The 21,317-nt window shown below is 43.4% G+C and overlaps 1 protein-coding gene across 10 annotated transcripts in view; it reads right to left on the minus strand.

Moving 5' to 3' along the window:
• The window catches only part of CADPS (calcium dependent secretion activator), a 306,702-nt gene extending 292,131 nt beyond the window's left edge, over positions 1–14,571 (minus strand). For 6 of the 10 annotated variants that reach the window (XM_075287333.1, XM_075287332.1, XM_075287331.1 and 3 more), the window contains exon 1: positions 13,799–14,571. In XM_075287333.1, coding sequence (XP_075143434.1) covers positions 13,799–14,134 — 336 coding nt within the window. In that variant the 5' untranslated portion in view covers positions 14,135–14,571. The remainder of the gene's footprint in view (positions 1–13,798) is intronic. The other 4 variants (XM_075287335.1, XM_075287334.1, XM_075287337.1 and 1 more) reach the window with 2 other exon arrangements.
• Between the last annotated feature and the right edge of the window lie 6,746 nt (positions 14,572–21,317).

The raw sequence follows: 21,317 nt of genomic DNA on the forward strand, positions 1-21,317 counted from the left end.
GCCCCCCACTGACGGGTGATGATTGATTTGTGTCCCCTTACCCATAAGGGGGCATTCACATGGAGTAACGCCGGGCGTGTATTACAGCCGTACAGGCCGGCACTACGGCAGGCTGCCGAACATTTCCCATTCACTTCAATGGGAGCGCTCGTAAACGCCGCTGTTACGAGCGCTCCCATTGAAGTGAATGGGAAGTGTTCGGCAGTCTGCCGTAACGCCGGCCTGTACGGCTGTAATACACGCCTGGCGTTACTCCGTGTGAATGCCCCCTAATAGAGTACTTTGTCTCTTATTCTTTGCTCTTTTCAACAGAGGAAAGACTTGACATGAGCAAATTTTGTTTCGAATCTTCCCCAAATTTTGAGTCAAATTTAACATTTTGGAGGTTTGCCACCCACAAAACATTTTGGAGGTTTGCCACCCACAAAACATTGCTATATATGAGGATCTCTTCAGACAACAGAGGGTAATGACTGGAGGCCCAGGGCAGGTCCCAATACAGAAGTCTTTTTCATCTCCCAATTTGTGATGTTGGAAGTGGGTTCCCATTCTCTTTGAGCCTCTTATGGCCTCTTGAATGATGGCAGTGGCCCCAGAAGACCACCGAGGCGCACAACGGTCAAGTGTCTAATCATCATGTTGTCAGGACACTCCATGTGACCAATGACAACATTCAGGGAAGAGGAAGAGGACCCACTCGGACACTGTGATGGAGCCCAGGAGAGGTATGAGTTGTTAGATATGTTTACTCACCTCCCCTCAGCCTTCACTTATTACATTATATTATATTATATTATGTTATGTTATGTTATGTTATGTTATGTTATAATAGCAAGTTTGGTCTACAACAGTCAAACCTCACGAATCTTGCAAGATTCACCCAATACTAGAAAAGACCAATATGTGCAGTGGAGACCCTATATGGCCGTATATTTTATGATCTTCAGTATACATTAATACCACCTGTACATTGGTAACCTGGAGCTCCTCAGCCCCAGTGCAAAATCTGTGCCAAGGCCGAACCATTATGTTCCATTAACAATACTGAAGCCTTCTTACGTTGTAGCCGGACTCAAGGGCCCTTTTCAATTGCACCTGCAACTAATACTCTATTGACGCTGTTATGATGCAATCCATGAAGGAAGCGCAGAATCCGTCACACAATAGATACCAGTGGTGCCAAGTGGATCCTCTTGACATAATGGAGTCAATGCATCCATTCCCAGACTTTAGCTTCATCCTAACTGCACATTTCGCTCATCCCTGTACAGATGTCACCTACACCTCGGAGGCTCGTCCAAGAGGAAATGATCTTGCAGCAAAGTCCGGATCCCTATATAGGGGTTAAAGGGTATATATTGTGTAGCTACTTCGACAACAACCACATTCGTTAGGTGTCATGATGGGTCCTCAACCTACAGCCTGTTATACTGCTCTATTCTTCTGTTGGTAGTGTGAATACAGCCTTAGTATAACACTCTTATCGATCAATTCCTTCTCCTGCACTAGTCTATTAATACAAAGACAAGACTGGGATGAGGTCAAGCTCCATGCTTGTTCACCACCCATCTTGTGTAACAATGAAGGAGGTTGTTAGTCTTTCCGGGTTGCCCTTGATTTCAATGTCACTGGGCCTACAAGAGCTTCCTCTCTCCAATGGAGACAAGCTGAGCTGGGCCCATAGAGGCCGCAGCTATAGTATATATACATGTATACCTTGTAGCTTTCTATAGAATTCTCACAACAGCAGTGTCGAAAGAAACCTCCATGTTCTACCTCCTCCTTGTAGCTCACGAAATGTCCTTCATTCCACTGTTTTATTCTCTAAATTTACGCCATTGTGTATAATATACAATTGCTCAGGGACAGAACATTTCTACAGCCTCTTATTCCTTACATATGAAACCTTATAGTTCATTCAGCGACAACGTTACGGATTCCCTGAAGGGTTCCCAGAGACCAAACACTCCCCAGAGATCCGAGGTTACAGCACTCGCTGTTTACTCATCGCCGACACACAGGCCGCACGTCCTTGTCAGTTCAGGAGGGTTCACGCAATGCATTGTCTCCTCGCACACCATTTATCCTTGTAACCAGGTGACATTGGTTTGGTTATTTGTGAGGTACAAAGACACAAGGACATTCGGGTTCCTCGACAAAGCTGCGGCCATGGCTCACCCAACAATAGTGTCATCGTGACTGCGCCGAGAGGATTAGCTTGTGAGAGGAGATGTCTAGGCAGAGACTGAATCCCTCCATGTCCATCCAACAGATATATCCGGATAAACCAGAAGCCAATGCCCAGTGCCCTGTCCACAAGCCAACTATTACTAGTGAGATCATATTCTGGAGGGCAAAAGGGTCAAATACCCCGAAATCTCCACAACCTGCAGGACTACACATGGCAGATGTATCCACAGCTTGGAAAACATATCTATCTAACTCATATCTATCTATCTATCTATCTATCTATCTATCTATCTATCTATCTAACTCATCTATCTATCTATCTATCTATCTATCTATCTATCTATCTATCTATCTCCTATCTATCTATCTATCTATCTATCTATCTATCTATCTATCTATCTAACTCATCTATCTATCTATCTATCTATCTATCTATCTATCTATCTCCTATCTATCTATCTATCTATCTATCTATCTATCTCCTATCTATCTATCTATTATCTATCTATCTATCTAACTCATCTATCTATCTATCTATCTATCTATCTATCTATCTATCTATCATCTATCTATTATCTATCTATCTATTATCTATCTATCTAACTCATCTATCTATCTATCTATCTATCTATTATCTATCTATCTATCTATCTATCTATCTATCATCTATCTATTATCTATCTATCTCATCTATCTATCTATCTATCTATCTATCTATCTATCTATCCATCTATTATCTATCTATCTATCTATCTATCTATCTATCTATCTATTTATTATCTATCTATCATCTATCTATTATCTATCTATCTATCTATCTATCTATCTATCTATCCATCTATCTGTCACATTGTCACATAGAGGGTTCCTGGGGTTCTTTATAAGTTGCTTCCCCTTCCTCCCCCCTATATCTACAACCATTGGACACGGCTATACTCCATATAGTGTCTGTATATGTGACATGTATATTTTCTATAGTATAACATGTTTCGGGGCAGATGCTTCTTTCTTATCGCCCGGCCAGCTTGCTCTGTATACTTTCTCCAGGACTTCTGTTTGTCTTGCAGTCTCCATCTAGTAATACAAGAACAATACAGTCCTTGTGTGACGTCCGCCTCTGTGTCACGTGATTGACAGGCTGTCACCTGGGGAGGGGGTGGGGTGGGGTCCAGGTGCATTCAGCATGGATGTAGCTAAGTACTGTACCTTTAAAGGGACACGCAGCAAATCCATAAGGGGCATGCCTTGTATATGTTTCCAGAACACGCCTGTATATAACATATTACAGAGCACTATTACCAGGGTCACCATATATATCCACTCATATGTAATGTCTTTCTATTTTTTGCTGTGATTTTTATAATTTTTAAGAAAAAATATCTGAAAATTAAAATTTAATAAATGGAGTTTCCTGTCATTATAAATCATACTAGTGAGTATTTTCGTGTCCTCTGCTCTATAGGCAGCGCTGACGTGTCCAGGCCTCATCCTACAATTATATTAGATGGCAGCCGAGCCCCCTACTCTACTTGTAGTGATGGAGCGGGGAAGGGGAGCCCCAATGACATACAAGTCTTATTTTCTATGTATTTTAGCTATAGATCTTTGCATTGCACTATGTAAAGAGCCTGGTCACACAGGAGATTCTACTTTTTTTGGTCTGATGAATGGCCCCTGTCCTGTCTAATTATGGGATTCAAAGTTTAGGATTGGGATATCCAGTATACGTGTCTCTATGAAGTTAGGGTTGTCTAATGCACCAAAGATCTTATCTCATGTTGTTATCAGCATGTCTTCTTAACTTATATAGTATGACATTGTGACATATACACTGAGACATCATGACGTATACAACGAGACATCATGACGTATACAATGAGACATCATGACGTATACAGTGAGACATCGCGACGTATACAGTTAGACATCATGACGTATACAGTGTGATATCATGATGTATACAATGAGACATTATATTGTATACAATGAGAAATCATGACATATACAGGATGACTTCATGATATATATACAATGTGACATTATGACATACTGTACACAGTGCAACACCAATACAAATACAATGTGATCTGACAATTCATAGTATGACATCATGACATGCGGTGTAACTTCATGACGTATATAATGTGACTTCATGATATACAATTTGGCTTCATGACATACAATGTGACATATACAGTGCAGCATCATGATGTATACAATGAGACATCATAGCATACAATAAAACATCATGACATACAGTGTGATTTCATGACGTACAATGTGACATAATGTCATTCATAACGTGACATCATGACATACTGTACACAGTGCAGCATCAAGTCCTATACAATGTGATATCATGACAATTCACAGTATGACACCATGATATGCGGTGTAACGTCATGACATATACAATGTGACATCATGGCATACACAGTGTTTCATCATGAATACATATACAGCGTGACCTCCTGACATATACAGTGCAGCATCATGATGTATACAATGAGACATCATAACATACAATAAAACATCATGACATATACAGTGTGATTTCATGATATACAATGTGACATAATCTCATTCATAACGTGACATCATGACGTACTGTACACAGCGCAACATCAAGTCCTATACAATGTGATATCATGACAATTCATAGTATGACACCATGACATGCGGTGTAACGTCATGACATATACAATGTGACATCATGGCATACACAGTGTTTCATCATGAATACATATACAGCGTGACCTCCTGACATATACAAGTTACAGTGTGATGTCACGACACTCTGTACCAGTATAGCACCCGGGACTATACACCTTGTAATGTCACGTTGGGTTATATACTGAGTAAAGTCCCTTTGATGTGACGTTAGAGGTCATTGAGTTGTAGAAAAGCACAAGGCTACAGCCAGACGTCATCCATTACTTTCCAACTCAATAGGTTATACCTTATACGACATGCCCAGCTGCGCCTGTAAGCACTGCAGCCTCTGCAGAACCTCTTTAAGAGGAGGGATGTGCAGCTTCATGTCAAGCAGCCCCTTGATCATCCTTGCTGCCATGACATAATGCAGAGGCAGTCTCATCACTCTTGTATACTACCGTCTATGGATACGGCTCTGTAGTCTGATTTCTATGAATTAATTGTGAAAAACAGCTGATGTGGAAGGAGAGAGACGTTGCAATTTCTATAGAAGGAATCATGTGCTGCATGCTTTCTCCTAAGTATCGGTGGGGGAGGGGTAGTCCCCAGGGCTACGACAGCAGCATTATCTGCATTGACTCCCTTCCCTGTAGCTGATGTGCAGCATAAGCTCTGTTACAATGACCGCTGGAGGTGAAAGTCTAATATAATGGCCCTATAGTGGTGTGACTAATAATATGTCGCACAGACGGCGCTATCTGCCCTGTGTATAGAATAAAAATAAATGTCACCGAGCAAACAGTGTATGTTGTCATAGAGAACTGGCAGGTCTCACTCCAGGGACTCATCTGTACACGTCATGTGTTTGTACTGTGGTTATGCATCAACCCTGGAAGATGTGGCGTCTTCTCATCCACGTTGCACTTACTATCTGAGGACCTTCTTATCTGATGTAGGACATCGGGTTGGAGGGCATTGGAGTGACTACTTTAGTTCTAGCTATATAGTGTTTGTTAAGGTGAACTGTCATCTCTCTGAAGCATTAAATTACTTATGTACATAGAAGTCTATGGAGAATTGAGGTAGGAGGAGCCAAGCAAGAGAGAAGCCTTCAGAGCTTTTCCATTGGTCAACTTTGGTGTGTCGATGTAACATGGATATCTGCCAGGGTTGACAAAGTCGGATTATGTCAACCATAAATGATCATTAATTTTTAGTAACTTTTTTTCCTAAATCAATAATTCATATATAAAAACATGAAGCTTTATAATATATCTTATTAGAGAAAAATGTCTCTTTCTCCACTTATCTGACTCTATTCCTCTTCCCTTACTCCTAAACACTTTACCCATTCTGTAATCTCTCCTGAATTCATCTTGTTCTCACAAGATGGACTGTCAGTTCACTGAAAGATCAAATTACACTGCCTATAGAAGTCTATGGAGAAGGGCTGGGTGGAGTCAAGTGATGGAGAAGCAGAGACGGTGCTGCAGCTCACAGTAAGTTGTCTATCTCATCCCAAAGTTTTGTCTCATCGGTATTATGAAATTACAACCGCAACCTATAGAAGTGAATGGGATGAGACTGAGGAAAAGACGGCACCCATTATAAACAATGAAGGGGTCACGGCCTTCGCTGAATAGTAGGGGTCCTGGGTGTTAGAGGGAGGACAATAGAAGCACTGATGTTAGAGTGCACCATTTATGTATAATATGGTTATTTAGATAGATAGATAGATAGATAGATAGATAGATAGAGATAGGAGATAGATAGATAGATAGATAGATAGATAGATAGATAGATAGATAGATAGATAGATAGATAGTAGATAGATAGATAGAGATAGGAGATAGATAGATAGATAGATAGATAGATAGATAGATAGATAGATAGATAGATAGATAGATAGATAGATAGTAGATAGATAGAGATAGGAGATAGATAGGAGATAGATAGATAGATAGATAGATAGAGATAGGAGATAGATATAGATAGGAGATAGATAGATAGATAGATAGATAGATAGATAGATAGATAGATAGATAGATAGATAGAGATAGGAGATAGATATAGATAGGAGATAGATAGATAGATAGATAGATAGATAGATGATAGACAGATAGAGATAGGAGATAGATATAGATAGAAGATAGATGATAGATAGATAGATAGATAGATAGATAGATAGATAGATGATAGATAGATAGATAGATAGATAGATAGATAGATAGATAGATTGATAGATAGATAGATAGATAGATAGATAAATAGATACAGTAGATAGATAGATAGATAGATAGATAGATAGATAGATAGATAGATAGATAGATAGATAGGAGATAGATAGATAGATAGATAGATAGATAGATAGATAGATAGGAGATAAATAGATAGATAGATAGATAGATAGATAGATAGATAGGAGATAGATAGATAGATAGATAGATAGATAGGAGATAGATAGATAGATAGATAGATAGGAGATAGATAGATAGATAGATAGATAGATAGATAGATAGATAGATAGATATGAGTGTGCTCTGTAAGCTCTGGTTTTTGCATTTCTACCAGAACTATATTGGCACCATCTCCAGGACCTGTAACATCTGTATTCCGTCCATTGCAGATACAATTGTGTGCATTAGTCTTGTCGGGGACTCTTCTAGATCTATTGTACGAGGATGACCCACAAGCGAGTGAAACGAGATGATAAAAGGAGCAATGATCCCGTACGTGTCGGTCGTCGTGTGGGTTTTAGTATTCTTCGTGTGGAATGTATGACAAGACTTATTTGTGACTGTGTGAGATCCTGAGCAATTGTCCCACCTGACCTATGGAACTAACTGCAGATTAGCTGTGGAGTCAGATTAGATGATAGATTTGTCGCTCAGACCAGTGGGGACCCACAGACTAAGAAGTGTCACTGAGACGTGCCTCACATACAACGCAGTGTCGTTCCAACAGAAGAATTTCCCTTCCCCTAAATACAAATGTATATAATGAGTCTGAATGCGGGGTTACTCGACCTGACAAATGTGTGTTATGGGGTTTCTTTCTGAGTCAATATCATGAGACCATTTCACTTAACTGGGTGGAGATGGTGGACAGGTTGTATATAGAAGGCTAAGAACTTGGACATGGTTTTACTCCTCCATTTAGAACTCAGGATTTGTTTCCTGGGCCAATACCCATCACTATTTGGGAAACCTGCACAGGTTGTCCTCCAACCAGAAGCAAAAATGGGATCAGCCCTGTCTTTACAAGTGTCTATGGTATGGATGGACTTGTCTTGTGTACTGCCCATTCTATAAGTCATTGCAGTCTGAGTTTAGAGGTTACTCCTCCATCCCCAAATAAAGACCTGGTGTTTGCTCTCTCCTCAATAACTTGAGTCATCACCAACCCCACCTAGGGAGGGGAGACCTACACAGGTTCTTCACCACCCAGAAACAAAAAGGACAAAGCAAGGCTGAGCCTCTCCTCTCCAAGGATCCTGTGAGCACGTTCATGATCCTCACCACTTTGATTACGACATTCTCTGGGTCCCTGCTGGTCTCTACAGTACTCCCTGGTCCAACCTTGACCTGTCTCAGCCATGGATATGCTGAGGACCTGGTAAGCAAAAAGACCTGCAAGGGATTGGTGAGGAGTGCACTGCTTCTTTTTAGTTCTGAACCCATTCTGAGCTTCTGTTATAATTCCCTCCATTCCCTTATCCTCTCATCCTGGACAATCCCTTTAAATGCTATAGGTACTGTAACGGGTATGTTATGTATATATATATGTATCAATATAATATATCTCCCTATTAGCAGACTACTAGCAGAGCTAGACTATAAAATACTAAAAACAGTGGACGTACACCTCCATCCTCCCAACTTTTTGCCACCCTCCATTTCGTATTGTGAAATTGTCAAGGGCCATCTTCTCCCTTAAAGTGGAAAACTACCCAAATTATATGATTCAACATACTATAGAGACAGGTCATATAATGGAGCTATAAGCTTGTACCTCTGCTGAGAAACAGATCACCAATACAACAATCTATCCAAACACACCATGTAATACTTCATCTCCCCTGCGGAGGTGCTGCAGAGAAGTCGAACACTTGCTGCTAGTTTCTCCCACAGAGACCATCACTGGTATTCCTATCAGCAGGGCACCCTGTGGTCAGTTTATCGATAGGGGGCGCTTCTATCAGTTAAAACATCAACAATTCCTGACTATTTGTATAAATTCTACACATGGAATTTTCACAAAATCCTAAACCCTATGTAAATAAAGTGAGTTCCTAATGAGAAATCCATTACTAGTGGGAATCATATGTGAAGCCGTGCTGTAATAACTGATGCTCGCTCTGTATACATGTGTCATATTAACATGTCATATGCAAATTAACATATGTTCAGGGTAAAGGGAATGTTTTATATTAGGAGATTTATGCAAATCACTTTAATGTAGGCAGGTCTGAAGATTTGCTATCCTACGTACGACCTTCAAATAAAAAATACCGCTACACTGGTGCTAGCTTTTCACCCGTCAAAGGATACTGTTATAATATGTGAATTGAGCAGCATTCTGTGCTCCAGAGCTGTTCTTCCTATTGCATGTGACAAACATGGTCAGCCATTTTGGAGGCTATAGAGAACTTCATGTGGTCACGCAACCTTGTGGACATATTCACGAGTTATAATGCAAAGGTTCTCCAGTCTGGGTCTCTATTAAGACTGGAGTATGATACGCCAGTCTAGCTATATCTATAGGCTGAGGGCCAAGCTGCTTTTTTGTTGCAGATTTTGCTGCAGTTTTTTGAGCCGTAGCTAGGAATGGATTGAACAGAAGGAAGAAGTCTAAGTGTTTTCTAGATATTTCCCCTTCCTTCTGCAGCCACTGCTAGGTTTGGCTCAAAAAAACTTCAGCGAGATCTGCAACAAAAACAGTGTTTCTGCAACGTGGGGCCTCAAGAATGCCTGACAGCCATTTGTCTCTGTTGTGTGCAAGGCGCAGTTTTTTTCATGGCACACTCCCTTGTCTTCTCCACCTTGAGACCACCCACCTGACATTAGAAGCCTTATTATTAGATCAGACACCAAAACTAACTGCACTGCTTACTCGGGTTAGGAAAAATTCCAACTGTGCCAAAATCAGTGGAGTGTTACCTATCGAAGGATAGAATCGGAGTGGGTGGAGGTGGTGAAAGGTTCCCTTTAAGATGTTGTCTTAGGAAGGAAACCATTGTTGAAGACTGTGGGGTCTCAGGATGAACACCCCCTATACTGGTGGACTTGAGTTGTCTGAATGGCCGCCATATAATACTCTATTTCCCCTGGGCCTTGTTAGCCGTGACTTCTACCAGGAAAATGCTTGAATTCTAGATGTGCATTTTAAAGGTGACCTTTCATCACTTCCGCCAACTCCAACATTTGCCAATCCCAAGCAATAGTTTTATCATCTAATATGCAAATTAGGCTCTCCACGTACAAGTGGGTGGTCCAAGACTCTCTGCTCCAATGTGGGACCACAGTACACAGTAGACCGCCTAACTAGCATATTGGGTGCCGACACTAAAAGATTGCTTGGGAATGGTGGAGGCTAAAGAAAAAATTCCAACGACGTCGGAATGCGTGGAATGGCAACTAGTGAAGGATGCAAAGAACTGGAGTTGTCGGAGATGGTAAAAGTCCTCTCTGGTGACTTAAGGACTAGAGATGAGCGAGTAGTATTCAAACAAGTAGGTATTCGATCGAATACAAGGGTATTCGAAATACTCGTACTCGATCGAGTACCACTCGCTATTCGAATGGAAAAGTTTGATGCAGAACCAGCATTGATTGGCCGAATGCTATACAGTCGGCCAATCAATGCTGGTTCTTCTCCTACCTTTAGAAGTCTTCTCCGTGCAGCTTCCCAGCGGCGTCTTCCGGCTCGGAATTTACTCTGCCAGGCTTGTAGTGCGGACATGTGCAGTCGGCTCTGCCCAGGCCCGATGCCTGGCAGAGTGAATTCAGAGCCGGAAGATGCCGCGGGGACACTGCAAGGAGAAGACTTCTCGGAGGATCCAGCCCGACCCTCACTCGTGGACTTGGTAAGTATAATTTGATTGAACATTGCCTACCCCTGAAACCAGCATTTTCCCCCCATAGACTATAATAGGGTTCGATATTCGATTTGAGGAGTCGAATATTGAGGGGCTACTCGAAACGAATATCGAACCTCGAACATTTTACTGTTCGCTCATCTCTATTAAGGACCCCTTTAATAAACCTCTAGAATACTCTTTTAGTGCCTTCCTACTATACATTTTCCACACTTAAAGGGTTTCTATAGGATTTGACCCATCCACAGGAACGAACACCCAAACCCCGCACCATTAAGTTTATGCGGCTGGTGGAATCCATATACTAAGTATATAGCAGTCATAGCTCTGCTCATAGTCACGTAAATGGGAGTGCCACTGTTACAGTATATGGCCAGTGTCCAGAGCTCCATATTCTCTGGTGGTGACACCTGGAAGTGCAGCCTGTCCCCGTAGACTTGTATAGGAGCATGGCTGCTTAATATTTGGCTTCCGACGAAACTGATACCGATAACGTACCCTGTGGATAGGACATCAGTATGAAAGATGTTCAGATCCTGGACAGCTCCTTTAAGTTTATGCAGTAGATTTAGCAGCCATGTAAATCCATCAGTATCAGTATATATGGATATTATTACCGCCTCTCCTATATATTAACCTATATATCATGTTGTTTATCGGTTCTTGAACAGAAAACAAGATCGCTGCCTCTTTTGTCCATATGACTAATGTAACTATTATTTTTCCAGAATGATGAACCCAATAGGATTCTTGTAAAGATCCGAGAGCTGATCTATGCCTTGTTTATAAGCCTATACATTACTGGAAGAAATAGTGGCCATTGATATCAGCCCAGACAAGCACATCCCTCGAGAACCCTGACGCTCTGATTTGTATCCTATAGCGCGACCCGGACCTGCTGTGGTGTCACATTAATGAATAGTCCCAGAGCTACAGCCGATACGCAACCCACTGGTGGAACCTATGGGATTTTGCAGCCTATATCAATTTACCATAGAAATTTGAGCAGCTACATAGCTATTGCACAATGACTAATGTCCCAAGCCAACCATTGCTCAATCCCTACATAACCTTCAGATGAAATACGTAGGACGTATGCAACCGTACCTTGTATTCAGTCTCAGGGGACAATGTCAGAACCCGAAGGACATGGATATATGGCCGTCATATATTGCAATCTCTATGATATGATAGTCTGGACGGCAAAGGTGTAAAACCACCATATCTGCAATTTATGTGTCAAGTCAAGTGTCCTCTTTTGGGTCCATAATAGCTACTATAATACCGCTCGATGTCACCTACAATATACATACACAGGAGTTTGGGCTGTCTACAGTCACCGATACCAACGTATGGACACACGTCACATATATAAGTTCGGACAAAGTGTCCTAAAATCATGTTTTCTCCAACATTGGTCATCTTGTGCCACCTCGATAGAACCTCAAGACAAGGCGAAACGTAAGAAAAGACATCGATAGCGACTTCTATTGCGTGGTATTGACAGAAGTCTATTTAGAGCGTAAGCTCTTGAGGCAGCACCTTGTCTCCTACTGTCTGGTTATTAATATACCAATCAATACTACAACTTTAACCATTCGTTGGACGCTTTGTAAGACGTCTCTGATATCCAGGAAGAAGCCAATTAGGATTGGAAGCGAATGACAAGGACACCCTGCCAAATAATTTCATTGCCGGGCTATCGAGTTGTACGTTCCTACGGCGTAAAGTTGTCAATCGACAAGGGGGTCTGCCTGGATTTCCATTAATGCCATGAAATCAAAGGCAAAGCCGCTATGGACGGGGCTGCTCCATACCCAGGGAATATCTTTGATGTATTGTTAAGTCATACGCTGAGCCCAGCCAATTTCCATTACCGCACAAGCACCTTCACAGGCTCGGAGGCTCGGCCAAGTAACCCTTTCCGCTTGATTTTCCTCCAACCTTATGACATTGGCTGTGCTGAGCACTATGGGTATTTTACTGATTGATTTACTAGCCCTGCAATAGGACTCTATATACGTATATTGATTGAGACGGCAGTCTAAGAACCGTAGATGTAGCAGGGTGCGAATGGATGGGCCTCATCTATAGGATCCTGATGTCACAGGCGACCCTGTATTTCTATGAATGAACCTGGTATATGAGATAAACAAATGATCGCTTCCTGTATCAGGCTCAAAGCATCATCCCTCCCTCTGTGTGTATGTAGCCGGTCCATAGGTGGCACTGTTGCATGGATCAGGTGCTGGTGACGCCTATGGAGGAGCTGGGTTATGGGAGGGCGCAGATGATGTGATTCTATAGCTCCAGTTGATTTACTCTTCTAACGTAGACCCAGAGAAGAAGCAAAAAAATCAATGTATCCCCCCTTGTAGTATCTGCAGCGATAGAAACCAGCCATGCCTGTGACTTCCATCTTCAACAATGCAAAGCTACACTTCCTGCTCACGCCAAGCCTGGGCATGGGTGACCCTGCCATATTCGCTCGCTTCCTGGCTTCCTACAACCATTATGTAAGAGCCCCTGGCTACTGCTGGACATCTGCCGCTCGCAGTCAAGTTGGGCCACACTCCATTTCCACAGCCTGTGCTGTACATTCATGCATAATACATCACCTATAACATACATATATGAACAAAAGACATATAGGGGCAGAGCTCGCACCTCCCCCACCATGCGTAGCTGCTGCAGAACATCTTCCCAGACGGTCATGTCATGTGTCCCAGCCGTGCATCACCATGACAGACCGCTGCCCCTAAGATGTATTGCTGTAGATTTGACCTGACATCCATAGCACATAATAATGACCCCCCAGACTTTAGGGGTCCCCTCCTACTCCCCTATTGTTCTCACCTTCTGCTGCCTCCTCGCCATGTCGGTGGGCTGCTTGGCATTGAAGGGGTAGGCGATACACCTCATGACAAACACATAGAGCTGCAGCTTCCTTTTTCTCTCTTCTTCTTCTTTCTGCAGCCTTTCCAGCTCTTCTTTCTCCTTCTCGCTGACCACTGATGGACTAGGGCTGGATGGTCGGACGCTGCTGCTCCGGCTGCTCGGCTGCAGCCCCCCAGAGCTCTCGCTGGTCCTGCTAGGAGAGAGCCGGGCCCCTGTGCTGGGTGCCAGCACCTCCTTGCTTTCTTCTTCCACTATCTCATCCGATTCCTCCTCGCTGGAAGATGGGTCCAACATCTTGCTAGGGTTCGAGCGGTGATGGGGGGGAAGAAGAACAGGGGCTTGAGAGAGCCGTGCACCCTAATAATCCTGTGCAGGAGGCAGCAGCTCGCTCCAGATCAAGCAGGACCTGATATTGCAGCTAAGTGCAGACTAGGCATTGGCAGTGCTTACGTGTTTAACTCTCTCCTCCCCTGCACTCTTACTGGAGAAAGGAAAGCGGATAGAGACAAAATACTGCCGATGGGGGCTGTCCCATTGATAATTTGTGGCTGTAATCTGCTAATGTGCTGCAGCAGATGGTGCCTCCTGCCTGCTCTTTGTCCACAGGCCAATAAATCTTGAGGATACAGGAAGATGACCAGGGAGGAATGAGATGTGTTCTAAGAGCATGAGATCAATACTGGATGCTGGTGCAGGACCGCAACGTGTGGACCATTCCCAGTCATGGATGAAGCTATCGGACATGACGGAGCCTTGTTTCTTGCAGACGACTATGACTACATTAGAGGATTGTCGCCGATGCAAATTATTCTCAATCTGTTGCAATTTTTGGGTGAACTCTTGGATTTTTGGTCGTCATCTGATGATCATGGGATGATCGGACGATCAGATCTTATAGTGGAGTCTCAATTCCAGGACAAGGATGGTCACCCGTCTAGGGGAATGGACGAAATTATCAATAACGACACAAAATAGATACAATGTAATTAAAATGTAATAGCAAAAAAATGCAAAACTTGTACAAAATTATCAAATTATATACAAAATATATACAATGCAAGTCATGTTTAATAGCAAAAAAGTGCAAAACTTGGAGAATCGCCCATCTGGGATTGATCCGGTCTTGGAAGCCGATAATATCAACACTTGGTATAAAGTTTGACCAAGCACAATGTAAAATACGGGTTTTGATCAGCAAGGGTTTACAGGGCAAAGGGACAAAGGGGCAGCTCTGCTTTAACCCTATGAATATTCACTGCACTTAATGAGCGTTCCCTAGGAGATAGGGATGCTCAGTGCAAAAACATCTGGTGGGAGGGGACGGAAAGTTATTTAGTGCATGAGCGATCCCTGGAGCGGGGTCTGGATGCTGCAGCAGCAGCAGCAGGAGATGTTCTGCCTCTACACACAGGCAGCTGGAGGGGAGGGGGGCGCACTCATGGTGCACGCTCCATGCAGCTAGTCAATGACAGGCTGGATTTGCTGGATGCAGCAGAGCTGCCTGTAGCCGCGTAGCAGAGTTGAGTTTGTCATTGACCATAACATTAGCACAGTCGTGATTTCTATGTTTCAGCTGTTGATTTGGCTGAACTCGATAAATAAATAGATTCCACTGCAGCGCCACCACAGGAGACGTGAAGCATTACACACTTAAATTCATGGATAATGCTGGGTCTTATATTCTCCATTATTGCATAGAAGATTCCTCTCTATTAAAATAATTTTTTGGTAGGGTATCACTTTTTAATATTGGAGTTCTATATTTAGACATGGGGTCGGTGCAATTTAAAGGGGTGTCACATTATAGACACTTATCCCCTACCTACAGAATAGGGGATGTGTCACATTGCTGGGGGTCAGACTGCCGTATTGGGGCTCCATTCACTGCTATGGGACTGCAAGGCTCATAGAAATGAATGAAGCATATAAGTGCACTGGGGAGGATGCAGGGGGGCATTTAGTCCTCTGTTCTCCTGATCACTGGGGGACGTAGAAGCTAAACCACTAAATATGACATATATCCCAGATAGGAGATACATGTGTCTAATGGGACAATCCCTTTAAATGGCAGCATTCCAGTATACCTTTATATTAGAGGTTGATAATCGTCTAATTGGTGAGGTCTGACTACCAGGACCCCAAATGATCACCACAACAGGGACCCCCGTACTCCTGTATTAACCAGTGACATAACCTGGCTGACCCTGCTACTCCATTCAAAGTCTATGGTATTGATGGACATAGCCAAACCCAGCCCCCTCTCTATGAATGAACCGTACATTCACATTTTTACAGTTTGCTGTTGGAAACAGTCAACAAGGATGTCATCAGACACCTAACAATGAGCTCAAATGCTGCGGAATCTATATCATCACCCTACAGTAATTCTCCAAGATGGCGAGAACAACCTCCCTGCTAAAAACTGTCTGCAAGTACCGAGAAGAAGTGATAGAAGGCAAAGCTATAGGTATGTGGAGAACAGGACTGAGATGGAGAAGTGTTACTGGTGGTGTGAGTAGAAGACATGTCCTGGAAGTCAAGACGTAAAGGGGAAAGTTGATGGTGACGATGCTGCGGACAGGGGACAAGTGCTTGGACTGCAGGCTGGAGCTGAAGGGACAAACCCTGGGTGATATCATAGATGAAGTCCATGATGTGGAGCTGTCCAGAGTGCTGAACACATCACCGCCTGCAGCCACAGCTCTGACATTATCTCTGGCTCCCCCTATGGTAAGAGGGCAGTCATGACAATGTGTTGCTGCAGGACAAGGACAGAGCTGTATCTATATTGTAACATTTATTTGGGAACCCTTCAATTTAAAGGGGTTTCCCATGAACATAACCCTATTCCAATATGTAGATGTCTGCAAGCAAAACTTTCTGAAACTAGAAATAATTCCACTTTTTGCAGAGTTGTAAAGAATTTCTCAAACCTCTTAGTCATTGTTTCTTGTCAGGGGACACGACCAGGACTGGGACTTGTCAGAAACTCAGCCATGATGTCCTAATGGTGGACAGGTTGTCAGGCAGGGACATTATATGTACGAGAAGATAACCTGGACACAGTAAGAAAAATAAAAAATCTTGGCAGCGTGTAAAGACAAGGGACATCACGCTAGAAAGTTCCTGGGTGTATCCATTGGCAAGGACAAGACAAGAGACGTCAGGGCTAAGAGAGATGGAAACAATTTGCAAAAATGTTTCACTTTTAATTGTCTACAAATGTAAATATAATTATGTTGTTCCTGGAAAACTCTTAAAGGAACACAATGCATTGATCTTAATCCTGCACTGCTCTCAGCTATCAGCCATTGCAAACTGAATGTAGACGTAACTTCCAGGATGTTCAGGATCTGAATGCCATTGATAATGAGGATAGGTCATCAGTATCAAATTGGTCATGGTCCAAGACCCGGACTATATCCCAATTACCTGTTTTAGCTATCGGAAATTATATATTAGGTATATAGCTGGAAGCAGCCCTGCTCCTATTCATGTGCATGGAAGTGGAGCTGCAGTTCCAGGCACCACCACTAGAGTGTATGGAGCTCTGTACACTGTATACAGCTTCTGATAGTGGTGGCGCCTGGAACTGCAGCTCCATTCCCATGTATTTAAATAGGAGCAGGGCCAAAATAGATGATCAGGATGGGGTTTGGGTCTTATACCCTTGACAATCTGATGCCAATCAGTATCATTATCAATTACTATCAGATCCCGAACCATCAGTATCAATTCCCTTCACATCCTGGACAACCACATAATGTATTATAACCTGTGGATATGTCATAAATGAATGGTAGATATGGGTCTCCCTATTGTGTCCCTCATCTAACTGGAGAGAGAGGGGTCTTCTAACCACCATTGAGAGATTCCCAGACTAGGTGGGGGTCTTAGATGAAGGGCTCACTGCTATCCAGCATGTGGGACATATCTTAGAATAGACCATAAATTCTGCAGGCTGCATGCTATAAATCAGAAAGCACTGAGCAGATTATAGCTACAAGACACGGTTTTCTGGGACTTTAGTTGATGCTCTATCCTAAGGGTAGATCATTCATTGAAGACTGCAGGGGTCCAACATCCAGGACCCCAGGGATCAGCTGTTTCGTTGCAGTTGTGCTCCATGATTGCTGCTTCCACATCACAGGCCAGGTGACGTCACGTTCAGCAGTCACATGGAATGATCGCAGCTCAGTCCCATTCAAGGGAATTATATACAAATGTACGGTACTGTGCTTGGCAGGTACTGAAGAGGCTGCAGCCCTCACTTAAAGGTGATGATTGGCCAGGGGCCCAGATGTCTGACCCCTGCCGATCCTTAATTGACCCTAAGGATATTTAGCCTGGAATCCCCACTCCAAGGAGTTGTCGGCTAGCTACACATTTTATCCACTCTTATGTATGAGCTGTGTCAACAGGGACAGGTGGTTAAAGGGTTAAGACGTGGCTGAACACCGAGCTTGCAGTTACTTGATATAATCCCATTTACCATGCTTGTCTGGGTTACTGACTTTCTAGTGTGTTTAGCACATACAATCCCCCCTTCCTTGCTGATGGGGTGGGGGTGGGGGGCTGACATGGAGGTTACTGATACAATTTGACTTCATCCAGGTTTCCAGCTTGCAATGAAGCTTTACCTTAAGGGAGCTCTTCAGCTGCAGAGCACACAGTCCTCCAGATGGTAGGGTACACAATGCATTTTCTGCCTGAGAACCCCTGACTCCTCTCTCTGTGGTATTTGCAAAAAAAAATCCAAAAACCTGACACCGTACCTAGAATATAATAATTTATGGTTTGCCTCCATTTGCTTTATGACACAGCTTTGCCAAGGTCACAGGCCGGGCGCAGGGAGCGGGTGCTAAGCACATAATAAGGGATCTGTCCAGTGACCCATTCACCCACAGGTGACGGCGTTGTCCCTCAAAGTTTATGGTGACATTAACACCTGTTCTCTGCAGATTTACATGGGACTGCACGGAAATGTGCTGCATTAGCTTAACCATTTAATGGTAGGCTGTGGTCCAGGACCTTTAAGCTGCAATGACGTCTTTTGAGAGTTGCAGAAGAAATGAAGCCTTGTAACTAGCCGTGCATCCTCCGAATACCTCCTGAAAGGGGTTATGTCGCAAAGAATATTTATCCTGTATCCATATTGGGGGTCTGACCACTGAGACCCCACCAGTCTTGAGAGACCCAAGTTGTGCATTCAGCCTGATTGTAGCCACTGGTTAAATGTAGATATGTCTCTACTGGACGGGGTGCGTCCGCTCACCCACTTACTTCAACGGGAGCACCGGAGATAGGGTCAGTTCACATCTGAGTTGGTATTCCGTTCAGGAGAGTCCGCATGGGAACCCCTCGAATGGAATACAAACGCATTTACAAGCACTGTGCAGTGAAAGCACACGGACCCCCATAGACTATAATGGGGTCCATGCGCTTGCCCCCAGATCTCCGCACAGAACATGCAGACAGGAAACTAGCTCACAATCTACTTTTCTGTCCACATGATTCGTACAGGTGGCGCGCGGCAAGCACACAGACCCCAATTGCAATTGCAATTGTATTCCATCCAGGGGGTCTCCAGGCGGACTCTCGCCGCACGCAATACATACGCCAGTGTGAACCGACCCTGAGGCTAAAGCCCGAAGTGGGTCATACTAAAAAAATGCTGCAGGAAAAACCGTGGCAGAAACGCATCGCAGTTTTTCCCACAGCTCTTTTCACAGAAAGGTTTCCTTTGCGGACTTTCTGCTTCCATTATATCTATAGACAAACCACCAGGCGTTTATGGAGGTATAACTGACATATTGCAATTTCGTAAATTGCAACAGTTTTGGAAATTGCAGAACTTCCGTGGTGCATAGTTTTATGCAATGTGGGGATGGGATTTGCTAAAATTCCATCCACTTTGCAGCACCTGTAAAATGCCCCGGTTTAAGAGTAAGTTCACACACATCCCAGATCTACCATTCGTTTCAATGGGAGTCAGGAGCAGATTTTTTGCTCTAGCTGATTTTTCTGCATCATCATCTATCTTGCAATTGAAATGAATGAGAGTTCGACAGACATCTCAACAATTTTTTGCAGCATTTTTTTTTTTTAAAACGGTCCTTTCAATAGTCTTAGTCTTGTCCCATTTTAATGTTACCTTTTGTATTTATTGTTTTACACCGTTGCGACTACATCAGATTTCAGGCAGGGATCACCAGGGATCCTGCATTGTTGTACTAGAAGTAAATGAAGACATTTTCCACTGACCGGCACCCTGGAGAGATAACATGGCGCTCCCAAGGTCATGAAGACGTTGCATTCATATTGAATTAGAATCTCAGTAGTTGGTAAAAATGAAAGGACAGCAGTTTTATCCAGGTTTGACATTGCACTCACTACAGAGCTGCGAGACACTTGTGGAAAACAGAGCTGACTCCACAGTGTGAAGACAAAAACCCCAAACCCAGTGTACAGTATATATAGCATGTAGGGTTGAGCCGATCTTGACTTTTCAGGATTGATTTTGAAATCCGATTTCCGATCATTTTTCATTCGAACCCGATCTCGATCCCAATTCCGATCCCAATGCAAGTCAATCGAATTTTTTTATTAATCGGAGATCGGATTTTAAAAACAATCCTATTCACTACACAGCATGGAATCTAACAATTGGACGCTTTAATTGTTAGAATCCACGCTGTGTAGTGATTTTTTTTAAATCACTAAGTAGCCAGAGGGTTTTTTATTAATCCTCTGGCTACTTAGTTCCCCTGGTGTCCACTTACCTGCAGAGATGGCTGGTCCGGTGCCCGGTGTTCTCGTTCTTCTTCACCTCGCTGCCCCCGCCTCCCAGGTTAGGAGAGTGTGCGCGGGTACTAGGAGGGGAGGCATCACGTCTCCCCACCCTGTACCCGCCCACTCTCTCCTAAGCCACAAGCCCCGCCTTCTTCCTAGCTCTTTAACACTAACCTGGGAGGCGGGAGGCAGCAAGGCGAAGAAGACTGAGAACACCGGGCACCGGACCAGCCATCTCTGCAGGTAAGTAGCTACTAGAGATGTTAGCTAGTCTCCCATTAGAATTAATGGACGCAGCCAGCGTGCAGGGGGTTAAGGCTGTGTGCCGGCTGCTTCCATTCATTCCTATGGAACCTCAGCGGAGCCTTCACACTGAGTATACACTCCACTCAGAATGAGCGTATACTCAGTGTGAGGCTAACATTATTAGCTTTTCCCACAATGCTTGGCCAGTAGCAAAGCATTGTGGGAAATAATCACCGATCTCGATCCCACCTAAAAAGATTGTGTTCGGAATTCCGATAGCGACATCCATTTTTTCATGGCCACCTTGCACCTCGACGGGCACCTGTTTTCACAGATCATAACCAAAAGAGCAGCACAAAAACTGCTTTGTTCAGTAGAGTAGGCGCAAACTTGCACTAGACAAACACAGTCATAGACTGAATTTTTGTAGGGTTTATAT

The sequence above is a fragment of the Leptodactylus fuscus genome, chromosome 9, assembly GCF_031893055.1.
Source record: "Leptodactylus fuscus isolate aLepFus1 chromosome 9, aLepFus1.hap2, whole genome shotgun sequence".
NCBI classification, from domain to species: Eukaryota; Metazoa; Chordata; class Amphibia; order Anura; family Leptodactylidae; genus Leptodactylus; species Leptodactylus fuscus.